The sequence below is a fragment of the Harmonia axyridis genome, chromosome 5 (assembly GCF_914767665.1).
Source record: "Harmonia axyridis chromosome 5, icHarAxyr1.1, whole genome shotgun sequence".
Taxonomy (NCBI): domain Eukaryota; kingdom Metazoa; phylum Arthropoda; class Insecta; order Coleoptera; family Coccinellidae; genus Harmonia; species Harmonia axyridis.
In genome coordinates, this window is record NC_059505.1 from 41,816,801 (window position 1) to 41,844,434 (window position 27,634).

The 27,634-nt window shown below is 36.3% G+C and overlaps 2 protein-coding genes across 5 annotated transcripts in view; one reads left to right on the plus strand and one right to left on the minus strand.

Moving 5' to 3' along the window:
• The window catches only part of LOC123680951 (transmembrane ascorbate-dependent reductase CYB561), an 83,238-nt gene that overhangs the window by 49,869 nt on the left and 5,735 nt on the right, over nucleotides 1-27,634 (minus strand). For 2 of the 3 annotated variants that reach the window (XM_045619080.1, XM_045619079.1), the window contains exon 2: nucleotides 5,036-5,409. In XM_045619080.1, coding sequence (XP_045475036.1) covers nucleotides 5,036-5,214 — 179 coding nt within the window. In that variant the 5' untranslated portion in view covers nucleotides 5,215-5,409. Of the gene's footprint in view, nucleotides 1-5,035; nucleotides 5,410-5,468; nucleotides 5,511-27,634 lie in introns of those variants that run through there. The other variant, XM_045619081.1, reaches the window with a different exon arrangement.
• Nucleotides 1-27,634, plus strand: part of LOC123680947 (matrix metalloproteinase-24-like) — a 74,956-nt gene that overhangs the window by 27,763 nt on the left and 19,559 nt on the right. For both annotated transcript variants that reach the window (XM_045619073.1, XM_045619074.1), the window contains exon 3: nucleotides 22,029-22,280. In XM_045619073.1, the coding sequence (XP_045475029.1) occupies nucleotides 22,278-22,280 (3 nt within the window). In that variant the 5' untranslated portion in view covers nucleotides 22,029-22,277. The remainder of the gene's footprint in view (nucleotides 1-22,028; nucleotides 22,281-27,634) is intronic.

Here is a 27,634-nt window from a genome sequence, read left to right on the forward strand (position 1 = left end):
AGTGCCAATCGTGAGTCATCTCTTTTGGGGCAGGAAGTCTGATCTTTTCTGAGTCATCGTTGGATTGTTCTGGCATGTTCATGTAGGAGTAAGTTAACTGTAGGTGGTTCACAAAGGATTTTTTTAGAGCTATTGCATAGTCTGAAGTTTCAGATGAATCAAATGTCACTGGGATTTTATGTGAAGGTGGAGGTTCTAAATTTTGTTTTTGTTGTGGTTCAGTATTTGGACCTGTAGCGCCTAAAGCGTTCAATTGTTCTCTATTGAAAGAACGGGTGGATCCTCTACCTCTACCTCTTCCTCTTGCAGACATCACGAAGTTATTTCACAATTTTTGCTTCTTTCAAACAACAAGTAATTTTTCTCAACTTATTATTTCTTTCCACTATTATTCACAACTGTATTCACGTTTTATTTTAAATAGTTTTTATATTTCACCTCACTTCACAACATCTCCGACATGTGACACAAATATTTGCACGTCTTGTACGCTTACGAGTTGACTTTTTTCTGAAAATTTTTGGCACTGTTGTCGTTGTGTTGTGTTGTGAGACAGAAAGAAGTGAGAGAGGATGACTACCAACTTCGGTAAAACCAATGAACGTCGAACGATGAGAATTCTAAGAAGGGATGTCTTAGTAAGGGTGCTCAGTCGACCACGTGGTAGCTAACAGATAACGAATTTTGAAGAATTGCAGGTAGAAATTTAAATTGTTGGAAGATAACTAAAACCCATATTAAAAATTTTATTCTTCCCTAATTGTGAAAGAAATTTTAAATGAATGCAAATTTCTGGGAAGTAATGATTTTGTTTTTATATTCGCAGAATCGTAAGAAAGCTCATATAATGAGAGGTGAAGAGAAATGATTGCAAAATGACATTTGAAGTATCAGAATGGACAGTAGCCTTTTTAATATTTATATATAATTAATTTGGTAAAAACTGCAACCTCATAAATTCAACTGTTGTTATAAGAGAAAATTGGAAATGGTGTGAAATGAAAAGTTCTCATAACATCTGGTGCTATAAACATGAAACAAAAACATTCTACAGGCACTTTTTTCAGTAAAATCCGGTAGTGTAAGTTTTGTTTTTCATTGCCATTAGTTTTGATGTTATAAAAGAAACGTGTGTTTTTTTATTGTGAATTTTCATTGATCCATACAAATTTCTGTAATAAATAAAATCGCTTTTTTTCCCTTTTCAAAAATCTATAACATGATATTTAAATTTCTAATCAAATTATCAAAATCATCAAAAGTTTCAGTTTCACACGGTAAATCAATCAAGTACTTATATTTATCAAGGGTGTTTTTTTAGAGCTATAGAACTTTAAATTGCAATAAAACAACGATGGATTATTCGATTGACATGAATTTTATTTATCCGCAAGATAATCTTGTGGCATTACATTTTGAATATGATTTCTGGCATATGACCGCCACGGCTGGCTCGGATGTAGTCCAATCTGGACGTCCAATTTTCGATGACTTTTTCCAACATTTGTAGCCGTATCTCGGCAATAACACGGCGAATGATGTCTTCCAAATGGTCAAGGGTTTGTAGCTTATCCGCATAGACCAATTACTTTACATAGCCCCACAGAAAGTAGTCTAGCGGTGTTAAATCACAAAATCTTGGAGGCCAATTCGCAGGTCCAAAACGTGAAATTAGGCGGTCACCAAACGTGTCTCTCAATAAATCGATTGTGGCACGAGCTGTGTGACATGTTGCGCCGTCTTGTTGAAACCACAGCTCCTGGACATCATGGTTGTTCAATTCAGGAATGAAAAAGTTAGTAATCATGGCTCTATACCGATCACCATTGACGGTAACGTTCTGGCCATCATCGTTTTTGAAGAAGTACGGACCAATGATTCCACCAGCCCATAAAGCGCACCAAACAGTCAGTTTTTGTGGATGTAACGGTGTTTCGACATACACTTGAGGATTAGCTTCACTCCAAATGCGGCAGTTTTGTTTGTTGACGTAGCCATTCAACCAGTAGTGCGCTTCATAGCTTAACAAAATAAAATGGACGTAGTGCGCGATACGTATTCCGCACAGAACCATTATTTTCGAAATGAAATTGCACTATTTGCAAGCGTTGTTCAGGCGTGAGACTATTCATGATGAAATGCCAAACCAAACTGAAAATAAATCACTTAACACTCGTTAAATCGGTCGCCATCTCGAACAGTAATGCCAACTTAAAGTTATATACCTCGAAAAAAAACAGCCATTATTTGCATTTGAAATTCATAAGTTCATAGTTGGCCAAACTCATACGATGAATATCAAAAAGTCAACTGATTCTGAGGTCAGATTCAAATTTCCTTTTGAAGTTCTTGATTGGTTTCAAAGATTTATGGTTGGAAATAACAAAAAGAAATATTAACATTGATAAAGACATTGATATTTTCATAATTTGAGTTGCCTGATAACTTTCAACGTTAAAACCTCATAGAAAAAATTTAAACCTCGTTCTTGTAAACACTCATAATCGATTAAGATAAGAATTACTTGATTAGTTAAAAAATTGTGTTCATACAAATACTCTAGGTGAACGGAAGCTTACATAAAAATAATATGTAAGTATAACGTAAGAAATACTTTGCGATGCCATCTCAACTAATTGAACATCACGCGGACTCATTTGTTTATATTATCTTCATTGTGAAGCAGGGAAATTATGAAAACTTCCTACGGATACACGGCTGGTAAAATTTTCACAACCGAGAAAAATGCTCAATAAAGTCGTTCACATTATATTCGATAGGTATAGATCATTGAACCTTTCAATTTCCCTGTAAAAACATGTCAAATTGACCACTCTGTGGTCGATATCATCAATACACATTGATTCGTTCATAATTTACTCTATTTACGCCTACTAACCGAAAACTGTATTAAGTGTAGGTAGTGGGATTGGTAAATCGATTCTCCCTTTCATATTTTATGGTGTCATTAAACCATAGTTGTAACTTGTTATAGTGCAGCTTTTTCTACGGCGTCATGAAAGCAATTTAACATTTATTTCAACCCCATTTATATTCACAGCGTTTTCGATTCAAAACGTGAATTTTCCGTTCAACAACGTTACAATATGAAGAGCTGTAACTACCCTCAAATTAAGATATCACAAAAAATTAAGAGGAAAGAAATGGTCAGAACAGATAACAACATTTGAGTGTTCGTAAACATTCTCATCTGTCAACGAATCACTTCACAGGATGTTCTGAATTAAAGTTAACTTTTCATTCTTTTTTATTCACTCCTGTATATAACAGGAAGTGAATGAGGACGGCATCTGAAAAAGGTTCCTGAGAATTCTAGCTACAATTGAAAAAAAAAATACTGCTAAAATCAGCCAAAGGGTTCAAGAGAAAATCAATTGCAAACTTTGTTGAGATTCATTTCCCTAAATTTTTCCGGTGTGTTCCATTTTAGGTAATTCTAGTTTTTTATGCAAAAAAATTATGGTTGCAAAGTAACGTTTTATCGATGTATCGATGTTTTATCGATATACAGGGTGATTTACCGGAATGGCCTATTAGACGTTTATGGAAAATTAATCATAATTTTGAGCTGAAAATTTGCACATAGGGGTTTGAGAAAATGATCTTTCTCTCTCAAATATTTTCAGATCTTTATAACTTCCGGTTACACCGGAAACTGAATACTACTTCCTTATTTCAAACGGCACAACCAGTATATTATTATATCATTAGATAGCTTTTTTTTATGACAATTTCGGATATATGCCATACCTTGGGTAAAATTTCAACGGTTCATGAGTTAATGGGATTCTTATGAAAAAATTGGTGGCGATGAGGACTTACATTCGATGTTTCCATGACTAAATTTGACATTTCAAGAATTGTAATGAATTATTCCTAATTTAAAATTGTATTTGTTTATGGATTTCTCAACATTCTCAACGAAAAATTAATTATATTTCATGAAATGTAAAATTTAGTTATCGAACATCGAATTTTAGTTTCTTTCTGTGTTTTCCGGAAGTCAAAGACTACTCCACACTGTGAGGAATTATTGCGGTTTTTCCTCATTTAAGGTTCTTTCTCGATACCTCTTGAAGTATTCATCTTCTGCAGAAAAATTAAAAAAATTTAAGTCCTCATCGCCACCATTTTTTTCATAAGAATCCCTTTAACTCATGAACCGTTGAAATTTCAACCAAGGTATGGAATACTGCCGAAATTGTCGTAAAAAAAAGCTATCTAATGATGCAATAATATACTGGGTGTGCTTTTTGAAATAAGGAAGTAGTAGTCTGTTTCCTGTAGAACCGGAAGTTGTAGATATCTGAAAATATTTTTGGGAGAAGGCTCATTGTTTCAAACTCCAAAATGCAAATTTTCAGCTCAAAATTACGATTAGTTTCCTATTAACATCTAATAGGCCATCCCGGTGAATCACCCTGTATATTTTTCTATTTTAAGTAATTTAGGTAATTTCTTATGCAGAAAAAATTATGGTTGAAAATTAAAATTTTTTCGATATTCCTCTACATAAATTTAAATTCAAATTGACCACGAATTAGTCATCAATGGAATCTTTCGTTTGGGACCATTCCTGGTTCAAAATTGCTGTTTACTGTTGCACCAACGACTTAACAACTTTTTAATTAGCATTTTGTCAAAATTGCAACAGAAAATAATGATGTTCTACAACAATATGTTTAAGGCAATGCTAGGACCTAATGCACCAAACTATTTTGTAATTTTTCGTTAATTTCTCACTTAGCACTTTTCAATTTCGGTGTAAAAAGTTCCAAAGTACTTTGATGCAAAAATCCCTTGAAGTCAAAAACGAATTTCAAGAAGAAAAACAAGATTTGCGTAGATTTTTTTACTGTCGTATAAAAATATCTTAAAAACCCATTCAAAGAAGACTCATTGCACAATCGTCCAACTTATGGTTCACCAATTGGTCTTCCTAGTGTGCAAAGATTCGTTTTCAAACCTTTTTCAACTAACAAATAACCACTCAAAAAACCTGTTTTAAACTCACCTCTCAGCCTCAGCATTAGCCTCCTTCTCTTTCTCCTCAGCAATCGACACAGCGGTGGGCGGCGGAGGCAGATCATCCATAGGCACAGCCTCCTCTTCCACAGGCGTCGGCGACGTCTTCTCAAACTCCGCTATCGGCGCCATATCTGGTGGCATCGGTGACACTGAATTACTCTCCATAACTATCTTCTATCCCAACCGTCGAACTCACAAAAACACCGGAACAAACAGTTCAACCACTGAAAAAATCCACCGGGACCGAATCCACTAAACCGAGAGGCCAGCAGGTACCATGACACGAGCTGGAGATGGTTGGAGGATCTGTGTGCACCCTGGGAGGTGTAGAGGATCACTGTGGAGAAGTCGACGATGGGTCTGTGAAAAAGTAAAAGTTATGGAGCGTCTTCCTTGTTGTGTTGTGAGCGTATCCCTACTTGTGCAAGTGCATGGGTGGAGGAGCAACCGTGTGTGAACGTATGTACGTTGTATAATTATGGTTGGGAGGTATTATTGCGGTGCGTTTTTGATGGGAGGTGACCTCGAGAGGTCTTGCTCGATTACGTTAAAAGTTTGGCGGTACGGTAATTTTGGGTATTCGATTTCGATTTGCGTGTTTTTAGACGTATTACGTGGAAATTAGCGAATTATAAACGAAATTTGTTATTTACCACTCCAGTAGTAGACCTGACATACGTTGTTCATTAGCACAATTTGTTTTGAAAATATGAGACGTATTTGATAATCATAAATTTAATTTGGGCGCGCGAATAACATTTACATGTTAAAACGAATTCACGTAAATATACGTTTATTTTCAGTTGGAACCTCAGTTTTATCAAACTCCCAGAAGTTTATGTTCAAATAATTATTTTCTGCTGCTTTTGAATGTGAGAAAACATTTGCAGATCAATTGTAAAGGGTGTTTTTTTTAGAGCTATAGAACTTTAAATTGCAAAAAAAAACCGATGGATTATTCGATTGACATGAATTTTATTTATCCGCAAGATAATCTTGTTGCATTACATTTTAAATATGATTTCTGGCATATGACCGCCACGGCTGGCTCGGATGTAGTCCAATCTGTACGTCCAATTTTCGATTACTTTTTCCAACATTTGTGGCCGTATATCGAACACGGCGAGTGTTGTCTTCCAAATGGTCAAGGATTTGTGGCTTATCCGCATAGACCAATGACTTTACATAGCCCCACAGAGAGTTGTCTAGAAGTGATAAATCACAAGATCTTGGAGGCCAATTCACAGGTCCAAAACGTGAAATTGAGGGTTACCAAACTTTTCTTTCAATAAATCGATTGTGGCACGAGCTGTGATACATGTTGCGCCGTCTTGTTGGAACCACAGCTCCTGGACATCATGGTTGTTGAATTCAGCAATGAAAAAGTTAGTAATTATGGCTCTATACCGATCACCATTGACTGTAACGTTCTGGCCATCATCGTTTTTGAAGAAGTACGGACCAATGATTTCACCAGCCCATAAAGCGCACCAAACAGTCAGTTTTTCTGGATGTAACGGTGTTTCGACATACACTTGAGGATTAGCTTCACTCCAAATGCGGCAGTTTTGTTTGTTGACGTAGCCATTCAACCAGAAGTGCGCTTCATCGCTAAACAAAATAAAATGGACATAGTGCGCGATACATATTCGGCACAGAACCATTATTTTCGAAATAAAATTGCACTGTTTGCAAGCGTTGTTCAGGCGTGAGTCTATTCATGATAAATTGCCAAACCAAACTGAGAATAAATCACTTGATAGCTGTTAAATCGGTCGCCATCTTGAACAGTAATGCCAACTTAAAGTTATACACCTCGAAAAAAAACACTTGTTACAAAATTCAAATACCAACCACGAAGGCTCTATTCATTCGGGAGTTAAGTTCATTTCAGACATGATCCACCTTTTGTAAGACTCAATTTCATCAGCAACGTTGATCCCAAATAAATTGCGGGGACATGTTCCAGTGCAACGTGTTTAGAGCTTCCACTAAAGCGATTTACACCACCAGTAATCCTCTAATCACTCGAGAACATCGTCAAAGATCAAATAAAAAAACTAGGACAAATGCTGCTCCCTAACCTTTATGTCCGAACGACAAGCACGCTCTCTTCAGGATCAGAACCGAACTACAAAACTCGTTAACAACGTCATTCAACTGTAGAGGAAAAAGAAGAAAACCAACAGTGACGCACGTAGGGCAGACAGCAGATGCATTTTTCCAGAATAACGACGTTTCCTGGTTTAGAGCGTCGTTAAGGCCAGGTTGCCTGCCAACATAAGGCCCTCGTAAAATTCAATCAGGTCCCTCTGTTCTGGATAAGAAGGGATTCGATCCTGGGTACGGTAATAGAATTATGATGCTGAAGGATATCTTTCGACGTGTGATTGAATTGGATTATATACACTGCGCAAAAAAATTAACGCACATTATGAAAATCTCAATTTTAATGAAAGTTAACTCTACATTGACTTTATAACTTATTTTTTATGTTCTCTCGGGAAGGTTTTGAGTGAAACAAGACACATTAAATGGAAGAAAAATTCAGGATTTCACCGAATCTTATGTGAAAGAAGAGAAATAAACAATTTTGAAAATACTGGAATGCTCATAAGTGATTTAATAGTTGGTATTTCTACCTCTTGCGTTAATTACAGCTCGGCAACGACGGTTCATACTCAAAATGAGTGATCTTGAAATGTTCTGATCTAATCCTTCCCAGATTTTTCTGAGTTGGATTCCTAAGTCATTAAGAGTAGCTGGAAGATTTTCTGGGTTCAAGGTACTCCTGAACGATGCGCGCACGATGGGGTCTGGCATTATCTTCCATAAAAATGAAATTTTCACCAATGTATGGGGCAAATGGCACTACATGCTCTTCAAGAATGTTTCTTATATACCTATCAGCATCTATAGCTCCATTATCAACGACCACTAGGTCTGTGCGAGCAGTCAAAGATATTCCACCCCATACCATAATCGATCCTCCCCCGAAACCAGTAGTATTCAGGAAATTGCACTGAGCATATCTTTCATGTGGACGTCTGTATACAAGGGAACGTCGATCACAATGGTAGAGGCAGAATCTAGACTCATATGTGAAGAGAACTCTTTCCCAATCAGCCTCTTCCCAATGGATATGCTCTCTCGCAAAATCCAAACGCGCCCTTCGATGGACTGGGGTAAGAGCTGGGCCTCTTGCCGCGACACGAGGCCTTAAATCATATTCTCTGAGGCGATTTCTTATTTTCTGAGTGCTAATTTGCACCCCGGTTGCAAACCGTTGTCTCAACGAAGAAACTCTCAAGTAACGTTCTTGAATGGCAGTTGTTACCCGTGGTCTACCCTGTCCTGGTCTTCGGACATTCATACCTGTCTCCCTGAATCGCTGCAACATTCTGGACACACTTGTATGGGAAACTCAAAACCTTTCTGCAATTCTTGTGTATGTCCACCCTTCTTCTCGCAAAACTACCGCTTGGGCACATTCCTCTTGGGTCAAATTACGTATTTCGCGTTGCATAGCGATCAAGTGTAGACAATCAAATGAAAGAAAAACTATTGATCACTAGAATTGATCGAGAACAAATGATTTCAGAATGGAGCCAATACATTCAAAATCTGATAATCTCATCTTTTTTTATTCCTGCTGGGAAAAAACATCTGTATTGAAGAAAAACGTTGAAAGTGGATAACATATGCATGCATAAAATTCTGATAAAAATAATTATCATTGAGAACACCTTCAGTTGTAGAATAAATTTGAGATTTCCATAATGTGCTTTAATATTACATTGAATGAAATATATTTATTTGACTGATTCCCGATTTAATATGCAAATTTGAATATTTAGAATCCGATATTTTTCCTGATTATCGAATTTATAATAAGCAGAATATTTTTTATTTTCTGTATCTACCTGCTGAAATCCAAGGCTTGGCAACTTTTGCTCTCCTAGTGTCATCGGTTGTTTCACGTCGTTTGGCGTGCTTGAAGTTTGTTTTCTGAACTTCTGATTTATTGAGGTATTTATTTCAATATATTTTGAGTTAATATGAAACGTTGATTCACTATGGGACATAAGAGGTTCTCATTTCCGCGCGCTTCATGTCAACTTTGATAGTTCATGTTGGGGAGAAAATTTGCTTACAGAAAATTACATATGCCTCCTCTATCTATGTTCATTACTCTGAGGTGCAAATGGAAAGATACGCGCTTCAACAACGCATTGTAATTGTTATTATGTGTTATTAAATGACGTGTTACTGCGTTTCGAACGAAATTTCCGAATCATAAGCTCTGGAAGAAAGTTAACGATCACCTGAACTATGTCATCATCCTCATCCAACTTGAAAATTTTAATAACCTCACTTGCTAAACGCCCCTCTTCAGTGAAACATCAGTTGGTCAACATCCTACGGATATTATATTATCGAATTGTTGGAAGGTATGCTAATAGAGTCTTGTGCGAGATGATGATATCCTTTAAATTGGCGCATAGAGAATTCCCATAACTAGTCGAGCTTGGCAATAATTCAAGGAGAGTGTAGCAGTGGAGAGTCTGCCTGACTGATCTCAGATACACGAGAGGAAATTAATGGTTTTGGGAATTCAGTAATTGCTTGGGTTGCTTGGATGGTTCTAGTGGAAATTGTGGAGACAGTTTTGTTTTATCTCGACGTAATTTGCCTACGTGGTTTCGTTATTTTCTATGATGCTGCGATCTTTATGGTGGAAGATTATTCTTCACCGAGTTCTGGGCCAGAAGTACCGAGGACTTTTTGCGCGCTTGTTAAAATTCGTATTTATGTTATCTTTTAGTTGGTTCATACTCCTAAATCGAAAGTCCAGGCCACAAATGAATTTTCTGGTTATAAAGGGTGTTTTTTTTAGAGCTATAGAACTTTAAATTGCAATAAAACAACGATGGATTATTCGATTGACATGAATTTTATTTACGCAAGATAATCTTGTGGCATTACATTTTGAATATGATTTCTGGGATATGACCGCCACGGCTGGCTCGGATGTAGTCCGATCTGGACGTCCAATTTTCGATGACTTTTTCCAACATTTGTGGCCGTATATCGGCAATAACACGGCTAATGTTGTCTTCCAAATGGTCAAGGGTTTGTGGCTCATCCGCATAGACCAATGACTTTACATAGCCCCGCAGAAAGTAGTCTAGCGGTGTTAAATCACAAGATCTTGGAGGCCAATTCACAGGTCCAAAATGTGAAATTAGGCGGTCACCAAACGTGTCTTTGAATAAATCGATTGTGGCACGAGCTGTGTGACATGTTGCGCCGTCTTGTTGGAACCACAGCTCCTGGACATCATGGTTGTTCAATTCAGGAATGAAAAAGTTAGTGATCATGGCTCTATACCGATCACCATTGACTGTAACGTTCTGGCCATCATCGTTTTTGAAGAAGTACGGACCAATGATTCCACCAGCCCATAAAGCGCACCAAACAGTCAGTTTTTCTCGATGTAACGGTGTTTCGACATACACTTGAGGATTAGCTTCACTCCAAATGCGGCAGTTTTGTTTGTTGACGTAGCTGTTCAACCAGAAGTGCGCTTCATCGCTAAACGAAATTCGCTTATGAAAATCGGGAACAACGGCAATCTCATTTTGGGCCCATTCGACGAATCTACGCCTTACTTGATGATCGTGAGTCTATTCATGATGAATTGCCAAACCAAACTGAGAATAAACCACGTGACAGCTGTTAAATCGGTAGCTATCTTGAACAGTAATTCCAACTCAAAGTTATATACCTCGAAAAAAAACACCCGATATGTTGAATAATAAAATCGAATTTTGCCAAAAAGTGTTTTTTCTTTTCAATAGGCCTGTTATGTCATGAAATTCCGCATGTAAATTTCTGTCTTGATATGCAAGTATTTTGTAACAAAACGTATTGTCAGTCCAGTTAAAGGTTCAATCGTCGAAAACTCAACACGAAAAAATTATATGCCAAATATTCCTATACGTCGTTAATGTGAAAGCGCGCCTATTCATCCAAAAATTCACTTCAATAAAATGACTTTCCTAATCGAAAGTTTTAACATTTATCCAACTTTATCACCATAATAAGGAAAGATGAGATCGGTCGAAATCTCATAGACAAATTACGAATTTATTCTATGCGATGGTGCGTTACTGGAATTAGTTTGACTTATAGGTATTGCCTCTTCCTTTTCACTGACGAAACATGCATTTGAACGTTTATTACATTCCAACACTTAATCGATATTTGTGTGGTCTATAAATTCATTTAATCGAGAAAGTGTTTTTAACTCGGTTATGAAACGATTGAGATCGTATACCTAACTGTGGTTTTTAGCCATTAAATCAAACAGGTGTGATAATTTATAATGGTTTTTTTTTATATCGCAGGAAACGGAGAGGATTACTTGCTTCCCTGAATTGAAATAATCTGCAGGAAAAATTTTTCTGAGATCCTGCAAATATTTATCGTTTTTTGCAATATTTCCTGCGATAAAATATTATGTTTTTCTATATTATTAATAGCAAAAAGAAATGTTCGGAAATTATGTTGTTTCCGTGCAAAGAATATTCCGATAAATTATATATTTTGATTATCATCTTATCGTCCATTGAAAATTTACGAGGTCAAGCTAAAAAGATTCTGAATCATGTCATTGGTTCATATTAGGCCAATTAAAAAGTCCCCGGTCTGATGCACAAATGGCGGTGCTAGTACAAATCCATTTGATTTTTAGTTAGTACCAACCTTCAATACGTGTCAAAATTTTACAGCAGTCCGACCATTAGTTTATGAGATATTGCGTTGTGAGTGTAGATATCTACTTTTTGTTATTTGAAAAAAGACGAAAAAAAGAATTTCGTGTGCTGATGAAATATTGATTTTTGAAGGTAAAAAATACAGTTGAAGCAAAATCTTGGCTTGATGAAGAGTTTCCAGGGTCTGCTCCAGGAAAATCAACCATCATTGATTAGTATGGTGAGTTTAAACGTGGTGAAATGAGCACCGAAGACGGCGAACGCAGTGGACGCCCAAAGAAAAAATCAAAAAAATTCACCTAATAATTTTGAATGACCGTAAAGTGAAGTTGATCGAGATAGTAGACAGTGTGAAGATATCATCTGAACGTGTACATCATATCATTCACGAATATTTGTACATGAGAAAGCTGTGTGCAAAATGGGTGCCGCGCGAGCTCACAATCGATCAAAAGCAACATCGTGTTAATGATTCTGAGCAAAATTTGAAACTGTTTAAGTGTAATAAACCTGAATTTCTGCGTCGATATGTGAAAAAGGATGAAACACGGCTCCATCATTTCACTCCGGAGTCCAATCGACAGTCAGCTGAGTGGACTGCACACGATGAACCGAATCCAAAGCGAGGAAAAACACAACAGACAACTGGTAAGGTTATGGCCTCAGTATTCTGGGATGCGCAAGGTATAATATACATTGATTACCTCCAAAACGACCAGACCATCAACAGCGATTATTTATAGCGTTATTGGATCATTTGAAGGATGACCAACTACTCGATAACTGAGAATTTACCCGAATTGTGACATAATACACGGATGTGGATATGGATCACCGAATTGCGACACTGAACCTGAATTGGACTATTCACACTGGATTGAGAAAAGACCGAAAATGGAATGATACTCTGCATCTACTTACCTACACATTAAGGCTAATGTAAAATTTTGTAATATTTGTGATTTTACTCACAGAAAACCATTTTACTTGGTTTTCTCCATTTTTTGAATATTCATTAGTCCCTCATATGTATGTTTATGTATATGTAAACTTTGACGATGAATATATATTATTATTATTATGAAATCGTTAAAAAACGGCCCCATTTGAAGAAAAAAAAGGGGTTTCATCGAGAAAATGCGCCGTGTCACAAATCAATGAAAATAATGGAAAAATTGCAATAATTGGTCTTCGAATTTCATCATCATTCACCGTATTCGCCAGATCTGGCCCCCAGCGACTTTTTCCTGTTCTCAGACCTCAAAAGAATGCTCGCTGGAAAGAAATTTAGCGCCAATGAAGAAGTAATCGCCGAAACTGAGGCCTATTTTGAAGCGAAAGATAAAACGTACTACAAAAATGGTATCGAAAAGCTGTAAGATCGCTATAATTGCTGTATCGCCCTCGAAGGCAACTATGTTGAATAATAAAATCGAATTTTGCCAAAAAAATGTGTTTTAGTATGGTAGATTGCGGACTTTTCAATTGGCTTGTTAGAATAGAATTTTAGGACGGATTCGTCATAAGGGAGTCGAACTTTATCGGTTGAGACCGTGATAAAAATTCGAAAATTACGGAAACGTGGTTAGATCAATATGATCAGGAAATGAGAGCTCAAAAATGTATTTATTGACTCTGTACTTAAAAAAAATGATAATCAGATAATTTCAACATATTCAATGAGAAAAAGTAACCAAACATCGGAAAAAGATTGTTGCCAAATTATCGAAAGTTTACTAAAATCTCACAAAAAGCAAAATCGTCTTATCTGGAGTATTAAAATGGCTCACCTCGTGTATTTATCGATCGTTTGCTCAGTCTGTGGCCTGCGATTGTTCTCATCATTGTGAACACAGCCTCAAATGAATAGCGACAAGCCAGACTGAGACAGCAGTATCATGTTCTGAATTAGCATCAGTAATTCTCTAGTTCTGCGCTAGCAAAAGACTTTTCTCATTCAAAGTTTGATTGCTTGCTTCCTACAGCATTCGTATTAAACTAGACTACGTTCCATTTTGGAACCCCTTTTCTAATGTCGGTCAAAACAGGAACTTTTAGAGCGAAGGAAATGTACCGAGTGTTATTACGATGAGAAGACCTAAAATCAATTAGTTAATTTTATTAACTTTTATCGGCTCCTTAGTAGACAAAACATTATTACTCATGCAAGTGAATCCCATCATCAAATGATGTTGAATCTGAGATTATTTTTCCCGATTTTCTAATATAATATTCAAATTTCATTACTTCAAAACTATTGAAAATTCTCATGACTCAGCATCACATGGTTCTTTTATGATTTTATGTTTAGATTATGAGAAATGCGTTCTTGTTTTCAATTTTCATCCTTCGAACTTTGTTTTCACATTGAATTGTCTTGTTCTGAATTCTGTAAGTTGCTATAAATGAGACATGTCAATGATTTCATTCAAGTATCTATCTATAAGTGTTATGTATCTTTTTTACATATATTATAGAAAGTATCTTCTTGATTCAAAACATCAATATCAAGTGTCAATGAAATAATGACCTACTAAATTTTTGGAAACGTAAACAAGGATTTTTTCATGGGCATCCCAAATCAAAGAGATAAATTGATCCCTATATTAGAAATAAACAATTATTATAATGAGATCATTAGCTAATTAACAAAAAATGGTTTTAATTGCCCCTATTTGAAAAAAACGTTGCAAACTTTATCAATACCATTCAAATTACCTATGACAGAATGATTTATTTATCACATACAATTGAGTCTTACATGGTTTTTACAAGCCGTTATCATGATTGAATTCATGGTTCAATTTGGTTATGACATCCTTGAAAATTTTCTGTTTTGTCTGAAATTTTACTGAATATAGGTTTTGTGGAGAGATTTATCAAGAATGATATATCAATGTCCTGTGAAATAATCTTTGAAATCTATAGAATGTTAAAAACCTGAGCTCTTCTGGGAACAATAAGAATTGTATGGGACCTAAAATACTGCCCTGTGGTATACCTATAGTAGCAAACAAAGTAGCACAACGTTTCTCTAGTATACTGTCAAAAAGCCTTTCCTGATGTAACAATTTCCATATAACTGAGTTTAGATCATGTCTATTCTCCTTATTACATTATTAATTAATCCATTGTGTTCAATTTATGCAACATGTGCATCCCACAATAACCGAGAATGCCAGATAGATTCTTGTGACACCTGGGAATACAACCATTTCCTTGTTTACGTGGATCTGTTGTTGTGTATGGGAAATGTGTATAATTATTATACAGGGGGAAAGTAATAACATGAAAGTCATTGGTGAAGTAGTCACGTATGATATTTTATGTGTTTGGTTAGGGCTTGTTTTTTTGTGGTAATTACTTTATGGGGACATCGTTGGTGTTGTTAGAGGGGGACATAATGAGGAGGGAGGTTCGTATTGGGGGTTTTTTAAAAATGGGAAGCTTTTAAGTACTAGGAGAGCAATACAAACAAACTGACCCTGTGTTTTGAATGAATTAATGTATTTTCGTTTTGATAACTTTGTTGATTTCTTGGTAATTGAGGTAATTGAATGATAGATCACAAATGAATATATCTATAGGTTTATTACGCCAATTGAAAGTCCCCGGTCTGATGCACAGATGGCGGTGCTAGTATCAAATCCATATGATTTTTAGTTACTACCAACCTTCAAACGATACGTGTCAAAATTTTACAGCAGTACGACCATTAGTTTGTGAGATATTGAGTTGTTAGTGTAGCTACTTTTGTTATTTGAAAGAAGATGGGAAAAAAGAACTTTGTGTGGTAATAAAATATTGCTTTTTGAAGGGAAAAAATACAGTTGGAGCAAAATCTTGGCTTGATGAAGAATTTCCGGGGTCTGCACCAGGAAAATCAACCATCATTGATTGGTATGCTAAGTTTAAATATGGTGAAATGAGCACCGAATACGGCGAACGCAGTGGACGGCCAAAAGAGGCTGTCACCGACGAAGAAATAAAAAGAGTTAACAAAATAATTTCGAATGACCGTAAAGTGAAGTTGATCGAGAAGGGAGACATTGTGAAGATATCATCTGAACTTGTACATCATATCATTCACGAATATTTGTACATGAGAAAGCTGTGTGCAAAATGGGTGCTGCGCGAGCTCACAATCGATCAGAAACAACAACGTGTTAATGATTCTGAGCATTGTTTGAAGCTGTTTGAGTGCAATAAACCTTAATTTTTGCGTCGATATGTGACAATGAATGACACATGGCTCCATCATTTCACTCCCGAGTCCAATCGATAGTCAGCTGAGTGGACCGAATCCAAAGCGAGGAAAAACACAACAGTCAGCTGGCAAGGTTATGGCATCAGTATTCTAGGAGCATGGTATAATATTCATCGATTACCTCCAAAAGGGCCAGACCATCAACAGCGATTATTATAAAGCGTTATTGGATCGTTTAAAGGATGAAATCGTTAAAAAACGGCCCCATTTGAAGAAAAAAAGGTGCTGTTTCATCAAAACAATGCGCCGTGTCACAAATCAGTGAAAACAATGGCAATATTGCATAAATTGGGCTTCGAATTGCTTCTCCATCCACCGTATTCGCCAGATCTGGCCCCTAGCGACTTTTTCCTGTTCTCAGACCTCAAAAGAATGCTCGCTGGAAAGAAATTTGGCGCCAATGAAGAAGTAATCGCCGAAACTGAGGCCTATTTTGAAGCGAAAGTCAAAACGTACTACAAAAATGGTATCGAAAAGTTGGAAGACCGCTATAATCGCTGTATCGTCCTCGAAAAAGCACTTATGTTGAATAATAAAATCGAATTTTGACAAAAAAAAAAGTGTTTGGTGGTTCAAATAGAAATAAAGGGTTCCAACATTTTTACATTTACTCGATGTATTTTTTCTTAAAGGAATAGATGGAAAGTTGCAAATCAGACGTTCAAAAGATATTTCCTAAAGAATTCTCCGTCATCGTTCGGAGCCAAAATTCGAATTCCTCAATTTCCAAAGTACAAGAACAAAGATGCAACGTAATTGGGCAGCAAAGCCCTGTAACAAATTACAAATTCGAACTTCAATATTCCAGCGGCACTCTCCTAACTACGTCATTTACCCCAGTGGCTTCAGAGGCAATCGGAATACAAACTTCTTGAATAACATTTCCCTTGCTACCAAGCTCAGGAATGGGCTCAAAGCGCCTTGGGATCCATTTTGCTCGCTATTGTGTGCAAGGATTGCAACCTAATTTCACTCATTTGAAGTCAACGGGGTTTCCCCTATATAGGGGTGGACCCTGTTGCACCTCCAAAATGGAGGAGATCTTCTCCAATGAGAGGTTTCATTTCATATTGAAAAAAACGAGCATATCTTAAGGAAAATCGGTACATGGTTATTTCATTGTAAAGAGGAAGGTATGCCATTAACGATGAGAAAAGATATCAGAAAAATGGCGGTTGCAGTGCCATATCCTTTCCATGACCAATTCACACATTTGCAACTACACTGCGCAGAAAAATTAACGCACATTATGGAAATCTCAAATTTATTCTACAACTGAAGGTGTTCTCAATGAAAATTATTTTTATCAGAATTATGCATGCATATGTTATCCACTTTCAACGTTTTTCTTCAATACAGATGTTTTTTCCCAGCAGTAATAAAAAAAGATGAGATTATCAGATTTTGAATGTATTGGTACATTCTGAAATCAGTTGTTTTCGATCAATTCTAGTGATCAATAGTTTTTCTTTCGTTTGATTTTCTACACTCGATCGCTATGCAACGCGAAACACGCAATTTGACCCAAGAGGAATGTGCCCAAGCGGTAGTTTTGCAAGAAGAAGGGTGGACATACACAAGAATTGCAGAAAGGTTTGGAGTTTCCCATACAAGTGTGTCCAGAATGTTGCAGCGATTCAGAGAGACAGGTATGAATGTCCGAAGACCAGGACAGGGTAGACCATGGGTAACAACTGCCATTCAAGAACGTTACTTGAGAGTTTCTTCGTTGAGACAGCGGTTTGCAACCGCTCGTCTCCTTCAAAATCAGCTTGAGCAAACTCATGGGGTGCACATTAGCACTCAGACAATAAGAAATCACCTCTGAGAATATGATTTAAGGCCTCGTGTCGCGGCAAGAGGCCCAGCTCTTACCCCAGCCCATCGAAGGGCGCGTTTGGATTTTGCGAGAGAGCATATCCATTGGGAAGAGGCTGATTGGGAAAGAGTTCTCTTCACAATACTGAGCTATCTGCCTCTACCATTGTGATCGACGGTCCCTTGTATACAGACGTCCACATGAAAGATATGCTCCGTGCAATTTCCTGAATACTACTGGTTTCGGGGGAGGATCGATTATGGTATGGGGTGGAATATCTTTGACTGCTCGCACAGACCTAGTGGTCGTTGATAATGGAGCTATGAATGCTGATAGGTATATAAGGAACATTCTTGAAGAGCATGTAGTGCCATTTGCCCCATACATTGGTGAAAATTTCATTTTTATGGACGATAATGCCAGACCTCATCGTGCGCGCATCGTTCAGGAGTACCTTGAAGAGGTTGAAGTCTCTCGTATTGAATGGCCAGCAAGAAGTCCAGATCTCAATCCGATTGAGCAGGTTTGGGACAACCTCAATAGAAGGCTGAGAAGTTCAGAAAATCATCCAGCTACTCTTAATGACTCAGGAATCCAACTCAGAGAAATCTGGGAAGAATTAGATCAGAACATTTTAAGATCACTCATTTTGAGTATGAATCGTCGTTGCCGAGCTGTAATTAACGCAAGGGGTGGAAATACCAAGTATTTAATCACTTATCAGCATTCCAGTATTTTGAAAATTGTTTATTTCTCTTCTTTCACATAAGATTCGGTGAAATCCTGAATTTTTCTTCCATTTAATGTGTCTTGTTTCGTTCAAAACCTTCCCGAGAGAACATAAAAAATAAGTTATAAAGTCAATGTAGAGTTAACTTTCATTTAAATTGAGTTTTTCAGAATGTGCGTTAATTTTTTTGCGCAGAATATATTAGGAAGAAAGATAATTGTCTCTAACTTCAATATCCAAAATTTTCAGCACAAAATTGTGATTAGTTTTCCATAAACGTCTAATAGTCCATCCCGATGAATCACTCTGTATAAGATGTATCATAACAAAATTGAGTAGACGAAATACACGAAAAAAATTCTAATCCGAAAAACGTCAAAATATTAAGCTAGGGAATACGACACACATTCGTATATAATTCGTTTCCTGTTCCATTCGATTTCCGGTTCCCACATTTCACAAGAGGCGGGCAGCGAGCAGACCTAGACTCTAAAAACACCCACATCTGAATTTTTCACAAGGGAGGATTTAGACCAGGGAGAATTATGGAAATGGACCGGATGTTCCGAATGTATACCTGAGTAGCAAGATGAAGCGATAAGATGAAGGATAATCCAGAATTTCCTTTGTTAGAATGGAAATGATAAAACTCAGTTTGACCCTTAACCTTTGACCCGGATATAGGTAGAGAGGTTGCTGGACTTTATTTCTAATCGTGCTGTACAAAAGTGATAAAATTCTAATTTACATTTAGTCAGAAAATTACGGTTTCGATTTATATATTTTTAACGAACCTAATTTCCTTCAAGATGATGTTCAAGGTTAGATTTCAAACATTTCTTCAAAAGGGTAGTCGATTGTGAGGAACTTATTGGCGAATACCATTTTTTTTCATACGTATAATCATATGTATAAACTTCTACAGGGTTTTCAATAAGAGATTAAATTTTGAATAGCTCGCAATATGAGCAGCTGTCATCTTTTGACATTTGACAAGTAAAAACTACGCCATTACTAAGAATGGAATGATACACGCTTCAACTTTTCGATAATATTTTGTTGATACCTTTTAGGGTGTGAAAATCACCTGTATATATATATTCCTTAGTTCATAAATAAAAACAACGCATTCATATTGTTAGATATCACTAGAAATTTGGTGGAAATTTTGTAGTGACAGTTCATTAAATTATGAAACACTTTTGGGTCATCTAAAAGCAAATTTTCGACCGGCAATAATGAAACCATGGTGGAATCTGATATGAGCTTTAGGGATAAGTTAGTGATGTGAAAAATTGAAACCGTGTACGTCGCTCAAAAACAACTGAGAATTTTGCTGCGTAGTAAGCAGTGTTGACGAAAATTGGAAGATATTGATGCATGTGAAGTTCAAAAATACGGTGCTACGTGCCAGACAGGCAACGAACAAATCACAATTTCGCAATAAAAGTTTCCTGTTCGAGGTGAACACAATTGGACACCAATATCTTGTGATTTATCACCTTTAGACTTTTTTTTGGGTCAACTTTAGAATGACATAAACTGATAGAAAATTAGGAAAGAACTTACTTGTAGTCAGAAGCTTTTGATGTATATATGGTCTTCGAGGGAGCAATTGACGCATGAATGACGAGGGTTCAAAAGCTTCTAATGACGTGATTAACACGAAATTTTGCATAAAGCTTGAAATTATGATTTTATATTGACTATAATATAGATAGAAACACTTGTATCGAAATTAAACTCACTTGATTCCATCTACACGAATAATATTCTCTCTCAGCAATGCCCAAAATATTTCGTCTTCCATCCAAAATTCAAATTGTAGATATATCAAACTGAAAAGCTCGTTTTCAATTTTCGAACATCTGTTTCTTTGTTGATAATTCACTTACGAAGAATCATCCTAAATATGACACATGTTGAAAACAATTATATAATAAGCTGTTTATCAGGGTGCTTTGGAAATCTGTTTTTCATTCTACCGTGTTCACGAAGGTGTTTATTTACGGGATTTCGTTGAAAATTTTCTGATCGAGAAACCTGTGCCTCTGTTTTCTAATTTCTCGGTCATTTTGTTAGAACTGAAAAGTAATAAGAGATTTTGTGCTAAGTTGAAGAAGATTTTCGTACAAAAATGTGAGTACTACCGATTTTTTCCATGTAATTCGTGTAGTTACTTATCTTTATTATATTTTTCGGTTACTCTTCCCTCTTATCCTTCACGTATCAAAGTGAGAACTGATTGGAAATGGAGAACTTGATGGTAGCACATAGAGTGGAGTTTTAATATCATGAATTTTAGTACATTATTATTTCCTACTCTGATAATCATTTAATTCTACCTATATATCCTGAGATTTGAAAATTTGACTCGAATTGTTCATCATTTACATCACGTGAATACAAGAATTGGAATAAAATTAATCATAATGTTGGAATTGGCCAACTTCACGTCTGTGCGCATCCACGAATGACATAATTCTTTGTAGCTATTTGCTTAGAAATTGTTTCTGGTTGAAAGTTCTGATCATTTTTATTATTCTCTAAAATAATTAGGGTTTCCTGATAAATAGGTATTCCAGATATTGAATGATTGATGATTTTTTTAATTATTAATTATTTTCAGGAGTAATATCTTTGGACATTTGTATTATGTTGGAATAGAAGACTTGAATTCTTCAAAATGAATAAGTACCAAATCATCTCTGTTTAGATGTACAGTGAACAGTCAGGAGGATAAATTGTTGCTTCTGAACATATTCTGGTAATGAAGATAGGTATGTGATCTTGAATTATTTGCTTCTATATTAACGTGAACATGTCTCTTTGCCCAAATGATAGCTTTTCAGGGTAGATTTAGAGTTCTGTTGAGGGAAATTGCTTAGAAATGCCACTAGGACATAGAGTTTCAGTATCGTGATGTAGAATTTTTGGGGCATAACTTAATTCCCTCCTTTTATGATCACCCAACAATAGAAATACCTTTTCATTCTGAGATTTGTATAATTTTTGTTTGAAAACAATAAATGACCTCATTAAGTCAAAAATCTGTTGCATCAAATTACGTAAATAGAAATGTCATTTGAGGATGGTGTAAATTTCCTATTTTGTTCAGAAGTTACTGAAAACATAGACAAAATATGATGTAGATTCGACAAAAAAGCCAGTACCAAACTAAGAAAATTACCTCAACCATTGTTCTCGGATCGAGGGAATATTTCATTCATAATTTCATTCATTAACATAGTTTGCAATTCATAACAAGTTGCTGGGCATATTTTAATTATCTTAACACTGAGAAGAACAATGATTCACGGAAAACTGGGGATACTTAATCATTTTCATTTAGAGCAAATGTTTTCCTCATCTTTTTCTCATTAGGAGGTCCTAAAATCACAAGAGAATCTGAATTATTCGAATGGTTCCTTCTGAGAATCCACAGAGGATGGAAGAAGCATTCTGCAAAAACTAATTAAGGTCAGGTGGAGTACATTTAGACTGGATTCAGCTTTATTTCTGTCTGTGAGATCCCTTTTGACGAAGAGCTTCCTTTTATTGTTGAAATTTTGATGAAAATTTCGATTATCCTGCCGTGTTAGAGATGATTGTTTCGCTAGAAGACTACAAAAAATGGTAAGTGATCAATAAGTTGCTGAAATAAACCGAAATCCTTGATAATATTTTTCAAATTTCCTGTGATATAACAGGCCAATTGAAAAGTCCTTGGTCTACCTTATTGAACACATTTTTTTTTCTGGCAAAATTCGATTTTATTATTCAACATAGTTGCCTTCGAGGGCGATACAGCGATTATAGCGACTTTCCAACTTTTCGATTCCATTTTTGTTGTACGATTTGTAATTCGCTTTACAATAGACCTCAGTTTCGGCGATTGCTTCTTCATTGGCGTTAAATTTCTTTTCAGCGAACATTTTTTTTGAGGTCTGAGAACAGGAAAAAGTCGCTAAGGGCCAGATCTGGCGAATACGGTGGATGCAGAAGCAATTCATGCAATTTTACCATTGTTTTCATTGATTTGTGACAAGGCGCATTGTCTTGATGAAACAGCACCTTTTTTTCTTCAAATCGGGTCGTTTTTCAACGATTTCATCCTTTAAACAATCCAATAACGCTATATAATGATCGCTGTTGATGGTCTGGCCCTTTTGGAGGTAATCAATGAATATTATACCTTGCGCATCTCAGAATACCGATGCCATAACCTTGCTAGCAGACTGTTGAGTTTTTCCTCGCTTTGGATTCGGTTCATCGTGTGCAGTCCACTCAGCTGACTGTCGATTGGACTCCGGAGTGAAATGATGGAGCCATGTTTCATCCATTGCCACATATCGACGCAAAAATTTAGGTTTTTGCTGTTAAACAGCTTTAAACACTTCTCAGAATCTTTAACACGTTGTTGCTTTTGATCGATTGTGAGCTCGCGCGGCACCCATTTTGCACACAGCTTTCTCATGTAAAGGGTGTTTTTTTTCGAGGTGTATAACTTTAAGTTGGCATTACTGTTCAAAATGACGACCCATTTAACAGCTGTCAAGTGATTTATTCTCAGTTTGGTTTGGCAATTCATCATGAATAGACTCACGCCTGAACAACGCTTGCGAATAGTACAAAATGAGATTACCGTTGTTCCCGATTTTCATAAGCGAATTTTGTTTAGCGATGAAGCGCACTTCTGGTTGAATGGCTACGTCAACAAACAAAACTGCCGCATTTGGAGTGAAGCTAATCTTCAAGTGTATGTCGAAACACCGTAACATCCAGAAAAACTGACTGTTTGGTGCGCTTTATGGGCTGGTGGAATCATTGGTCCGTACTTCTTCAAAAACGATGATGGCCAGAACGTTACAGTCAATGGTGATCGGTATAGAGCCATGTTACTAACTTTTTCATTCCTGAATTGAACAACCATGATGTCTAGGAGCTGTGGTTCCAACAAGAGGGCGCAATATGTCACACAGCTCATGCCAAAATCGATTTATTGAAAGACACGTCTAATTTCATGTTTTGGACCTGTGAATTGGCCTCCAAGATCTTGTGATTTAACACCGCTAGACTACTTTCTGTGGGGCTATGTAAAGTCATTGGTCTATGCGGATAAGCCACAAACCCTTGACCATTTGGAAGACAACATTCGCCGTGTTATTGCCGATATACGGCCACAAATGTTGGAAGAAGTCATCGAAAATTGGACGTCCAGATTGGACTACATCCGAGCCAGCCGTGGCGTTCATATGCCAGGAATAATATTTAAAATGTAATGCCACAAGATTATCTTGCGGATAAATAAAATTCATGTCAATCGAATAATCCATCGTTGTTTTATTGCAATTTAAAGTTCTATAAATCTAAAAAAACACCCTTTATATCAACCTTCAGATTGTATCCTTCTTATCCCAGCAGAGGATAACGGGCCCAATAAAAATCCGGAAGCGGAGGACCAGTAGCTCGGTCTCAGCCGGGTCTCTGTCCCAGTTTTTGCCCTAACATCTTTCGCTATCCAGCCTTCCCACCTCACACAGGCGCCAGGATTCTGGAACGCGGAACTCTCCAGGACTGGATTGGAATTAATCGTTTGCAGTTTTCGGTCCTCGCTTACTTTGGGATCGATGAGGGTTGTGAAAAGTTGCCGCGATTTATCGTTCGGTGGGGTCGGACCTTTAGAAGTCTGAAAGGGATATTGGTTCGTTTGTTAGGATACAAATTGGGTAAATCGTTTTGGAGAGTTTGTTTCGAAAGAAAAGCAGGCTATTATTCTGTTTGAATGTCTGACATTTTCGAATTTTGAAACGAAAATTGTCTTAAATTATTTGGTTTTTAACTATGTCCATCCAGTCGGCCTTGAATAGAAAATACTATTGAATAATTTTCAAGGTAAATCCTCGGCAGAACCGTTAGACGGTTCCAGAGTTGAACCCATATTTGGAAAAATTTTTCCGATTGAACTGAAATTCAGAAATCGGTAACAAATCATCATTTAAAAAAAATTTTTTTGCTAAAATTTCAATATTTCATAATACAGGGTGATTCACCGAGATGGCCTTTTAGACGTTTATGGAAAAGTAATCATAATTTTGAGGTGAAAATCTGCATATTGGGAATTTAGGCAATAATCTGTCTTCCTAAAATATTTCCAGATCTCTACAACTTTTTTATTTCAAATTGCACACACAGTTTTCGAGGAAGAATCTTAAATGAGGAAAAACCGCAATTCCTCACTTTGTAGAGTAGTCTGTGACTTTCGGAACACACAGAAACTGAAATTCGATGTTTAATTAACCGAATTTTACAATTCATGAATCATAATTAATTTTTCGTTGGGGATGTTGAGAAATCCATAAACTAATACAATTTTCAATTACGAATAATTCATTAAAATTCTTGAAATTTCAAATATTGTTATCGGAGCATCGAATTTTAGTTTCTTTCTGTGTTTTCCCGAAGTCACAGACTACTCCACACAGTTAGAAATTGCGTTTTTTCCTTATTTGAAGTTCTTCCTCGATAACTCTTGAAGTATTCATTTTATGTATAGGGTATACTCAGGCCACCCTCACTATTCTTGTACATACGTAGAATGTACTAAAATAACAAAAAATGTAGGTTCTAATTTGAAAATCTTAAGTTTTGATGAATTTGAGTTGTCCAAGTTCATGATCTTCTTATGAACACCCTGTAAATTTTTGGTCCAAACCTCAAACAGTCTTATAATACTACGTATTTGCAGAATCGAAAAAGAAAAAAGTTTTTTCTGAAAAAGCTTTTTCTGCCGAAATATTCAAAAAAATTTTTTTATAAGAATTCCATTAACTCATGAACTGTTAAGTTTTTACCCAAGGTATGGCATATTGCCGAAATTGTCATCAAAAAAACTATCCTATGATGCAATAATATACTGGGTGTGCCATTTGAAATAAGGAAGTAGTAGTCTGTTTCCGGTATAACCGGAAGTTGTAGAGATTTGCAAATATTTCAGGGAGAAAGATAATTGTCTTAAAACACAATATGCAAATTTTTCAGTACAAAATTATGATTAGTTTTCCATAAACTTTTTATAGGCCATACTGGTGAATCACCCTGTATAACTGACAAATTTCACTGAAATGTTGTGTGAGTGATATTTGAGGATTAAATGGGTTATCCGAAAATTTTGCTCCTTAGAAAATAATTGAAAAAAAAAACTTCAAGATAAAAAAAAATGTTCTTTATGGGTTCCCAAACTTCCAACAAAAACTGTCTCACATCAAATCCTAGGTTATTGAACTTGATGAGACCACATGTGTAAAAAGCATTATAAATTAATATGTAAACATTTCTGTTCGGTAGTTATGATCTACACATCGCGTTGTCTGATGTTTATACTCATTTATGTCGAAGATATTATTATCTTCAAAAAACGTTTTCATTCGAGGGGTCTGTGACGAATATTTCAGGAGATATAACGATTTTTGTATAGAAATTCCATTTTTACTGATTTTTTCCAAAATTTTTAAGTCGAAGATTTCTTAAACTATGAGTTCTACGAAAAATCGGTTAGCGGTGTTAGCATTCACTATGCCTAATTACCTGGAATTGGAACTCACCCGAACATTTTTATATCGAAAAATTTTTGATAATTTTCCATTTCCCTTGGAAAATTCGAAAAAATTAAAAGTCTCTCTCAATGGGAATTTTGCACCTCTTCATCGATTGATTCGATTACGTGGATCTCGAAAATGCTTACAGTCTGGAAATAAGTCCATTATTTCAGAAGTTATAGGTCATAAAGTGAAATTTTCAAACAAAAATTTGACAATTTTCTCAACGCTGCCATTTTTCCTGGATGCAAGATACGGACTTGCATACTCACTATGTTGTAGATCAGAGCTCGATCTTCAAAAAACATCGAAGATTCGAGGTGTCTGTGACGAATATTTCAGGAGATATAACGATTTTTGTATAGAAATTCAATTTTTACTGTTTTTTCCAAAATTTCAAAGTCGAATATTTCTGAAACTGTGGGTGCTACGAAAAATCGGTTAGCAGTGTTAGCATCCACTAAGTTTTTCGAACAAGGTGGATTTCTGGCCTACCATTTTTACATACCAAATTTTCTCTACTCAATGTTTAAGTGCACCCCTGTCCATAATCACCTCCTGTAGCTATCGCAAACTCTTCAGAGGGTTGATTTTTCCTCTTTCCCTATAATAAATCACCCCCAAGAACTATCCTAAAGAACTCCAAACCGCCAAAATCGAGTTCAGCAACGTAGAAACTCGACCTCCCACAGGGGGCTAATCTGCAAAAGTGCTGGTGAAAAATGAAAGGTAGGAAAAATAAAGTCAAACAAACCACCCAGGGAGCGCAGTTAAGATTCAACGCATCGGCTTTCTCAAGGCGTTTTTCAATTCCTTCAGATGTTTACATCATGTTGAATTCAAAGGGATGTTTTATGCAGAGAAACTGTGGAAGAAAGAGTGCAATCGTTGCAGCTTTGGAATGAGGCGATTTGTTCGAAATGGAACATTTCGGAGAGTATAAACGTCAAGATTGAGGGTGGTTTTTGGGAGGTTTATTGGGCGTATATTTGTTGGAGGGTGTTGGAGTTCTTCTCGAGTGGATCAGGTTACATTTAGAAGGGGGATTTTATTTTTATTTGCTGGACACTTAATATAAGTACAGGCTGGTTCAGAATTTAGTGGAATAACTTTGGCATCGGATAGAACTACTCTTTTCATGAAGAAAATTCCCATGAACATATATTAGGCCAATTGAAAAGTCCCCGGTCTGATGCACAGATGACGGTGCTAGTACTAAATCCATATGATTTTCAGTTGGTACCAACCTTCAAACGATACGTGTTGAAATTTGACAGCAGTCCGACCATTAGTTTGTGAGATATTGCGTTGTGAGTGTAGCTACTTTTGTTATTTGAAAAAAGATGAAAAAAAAAAATTAGTGTGCTGATAAAATATTGCTTTTTGAAGGGA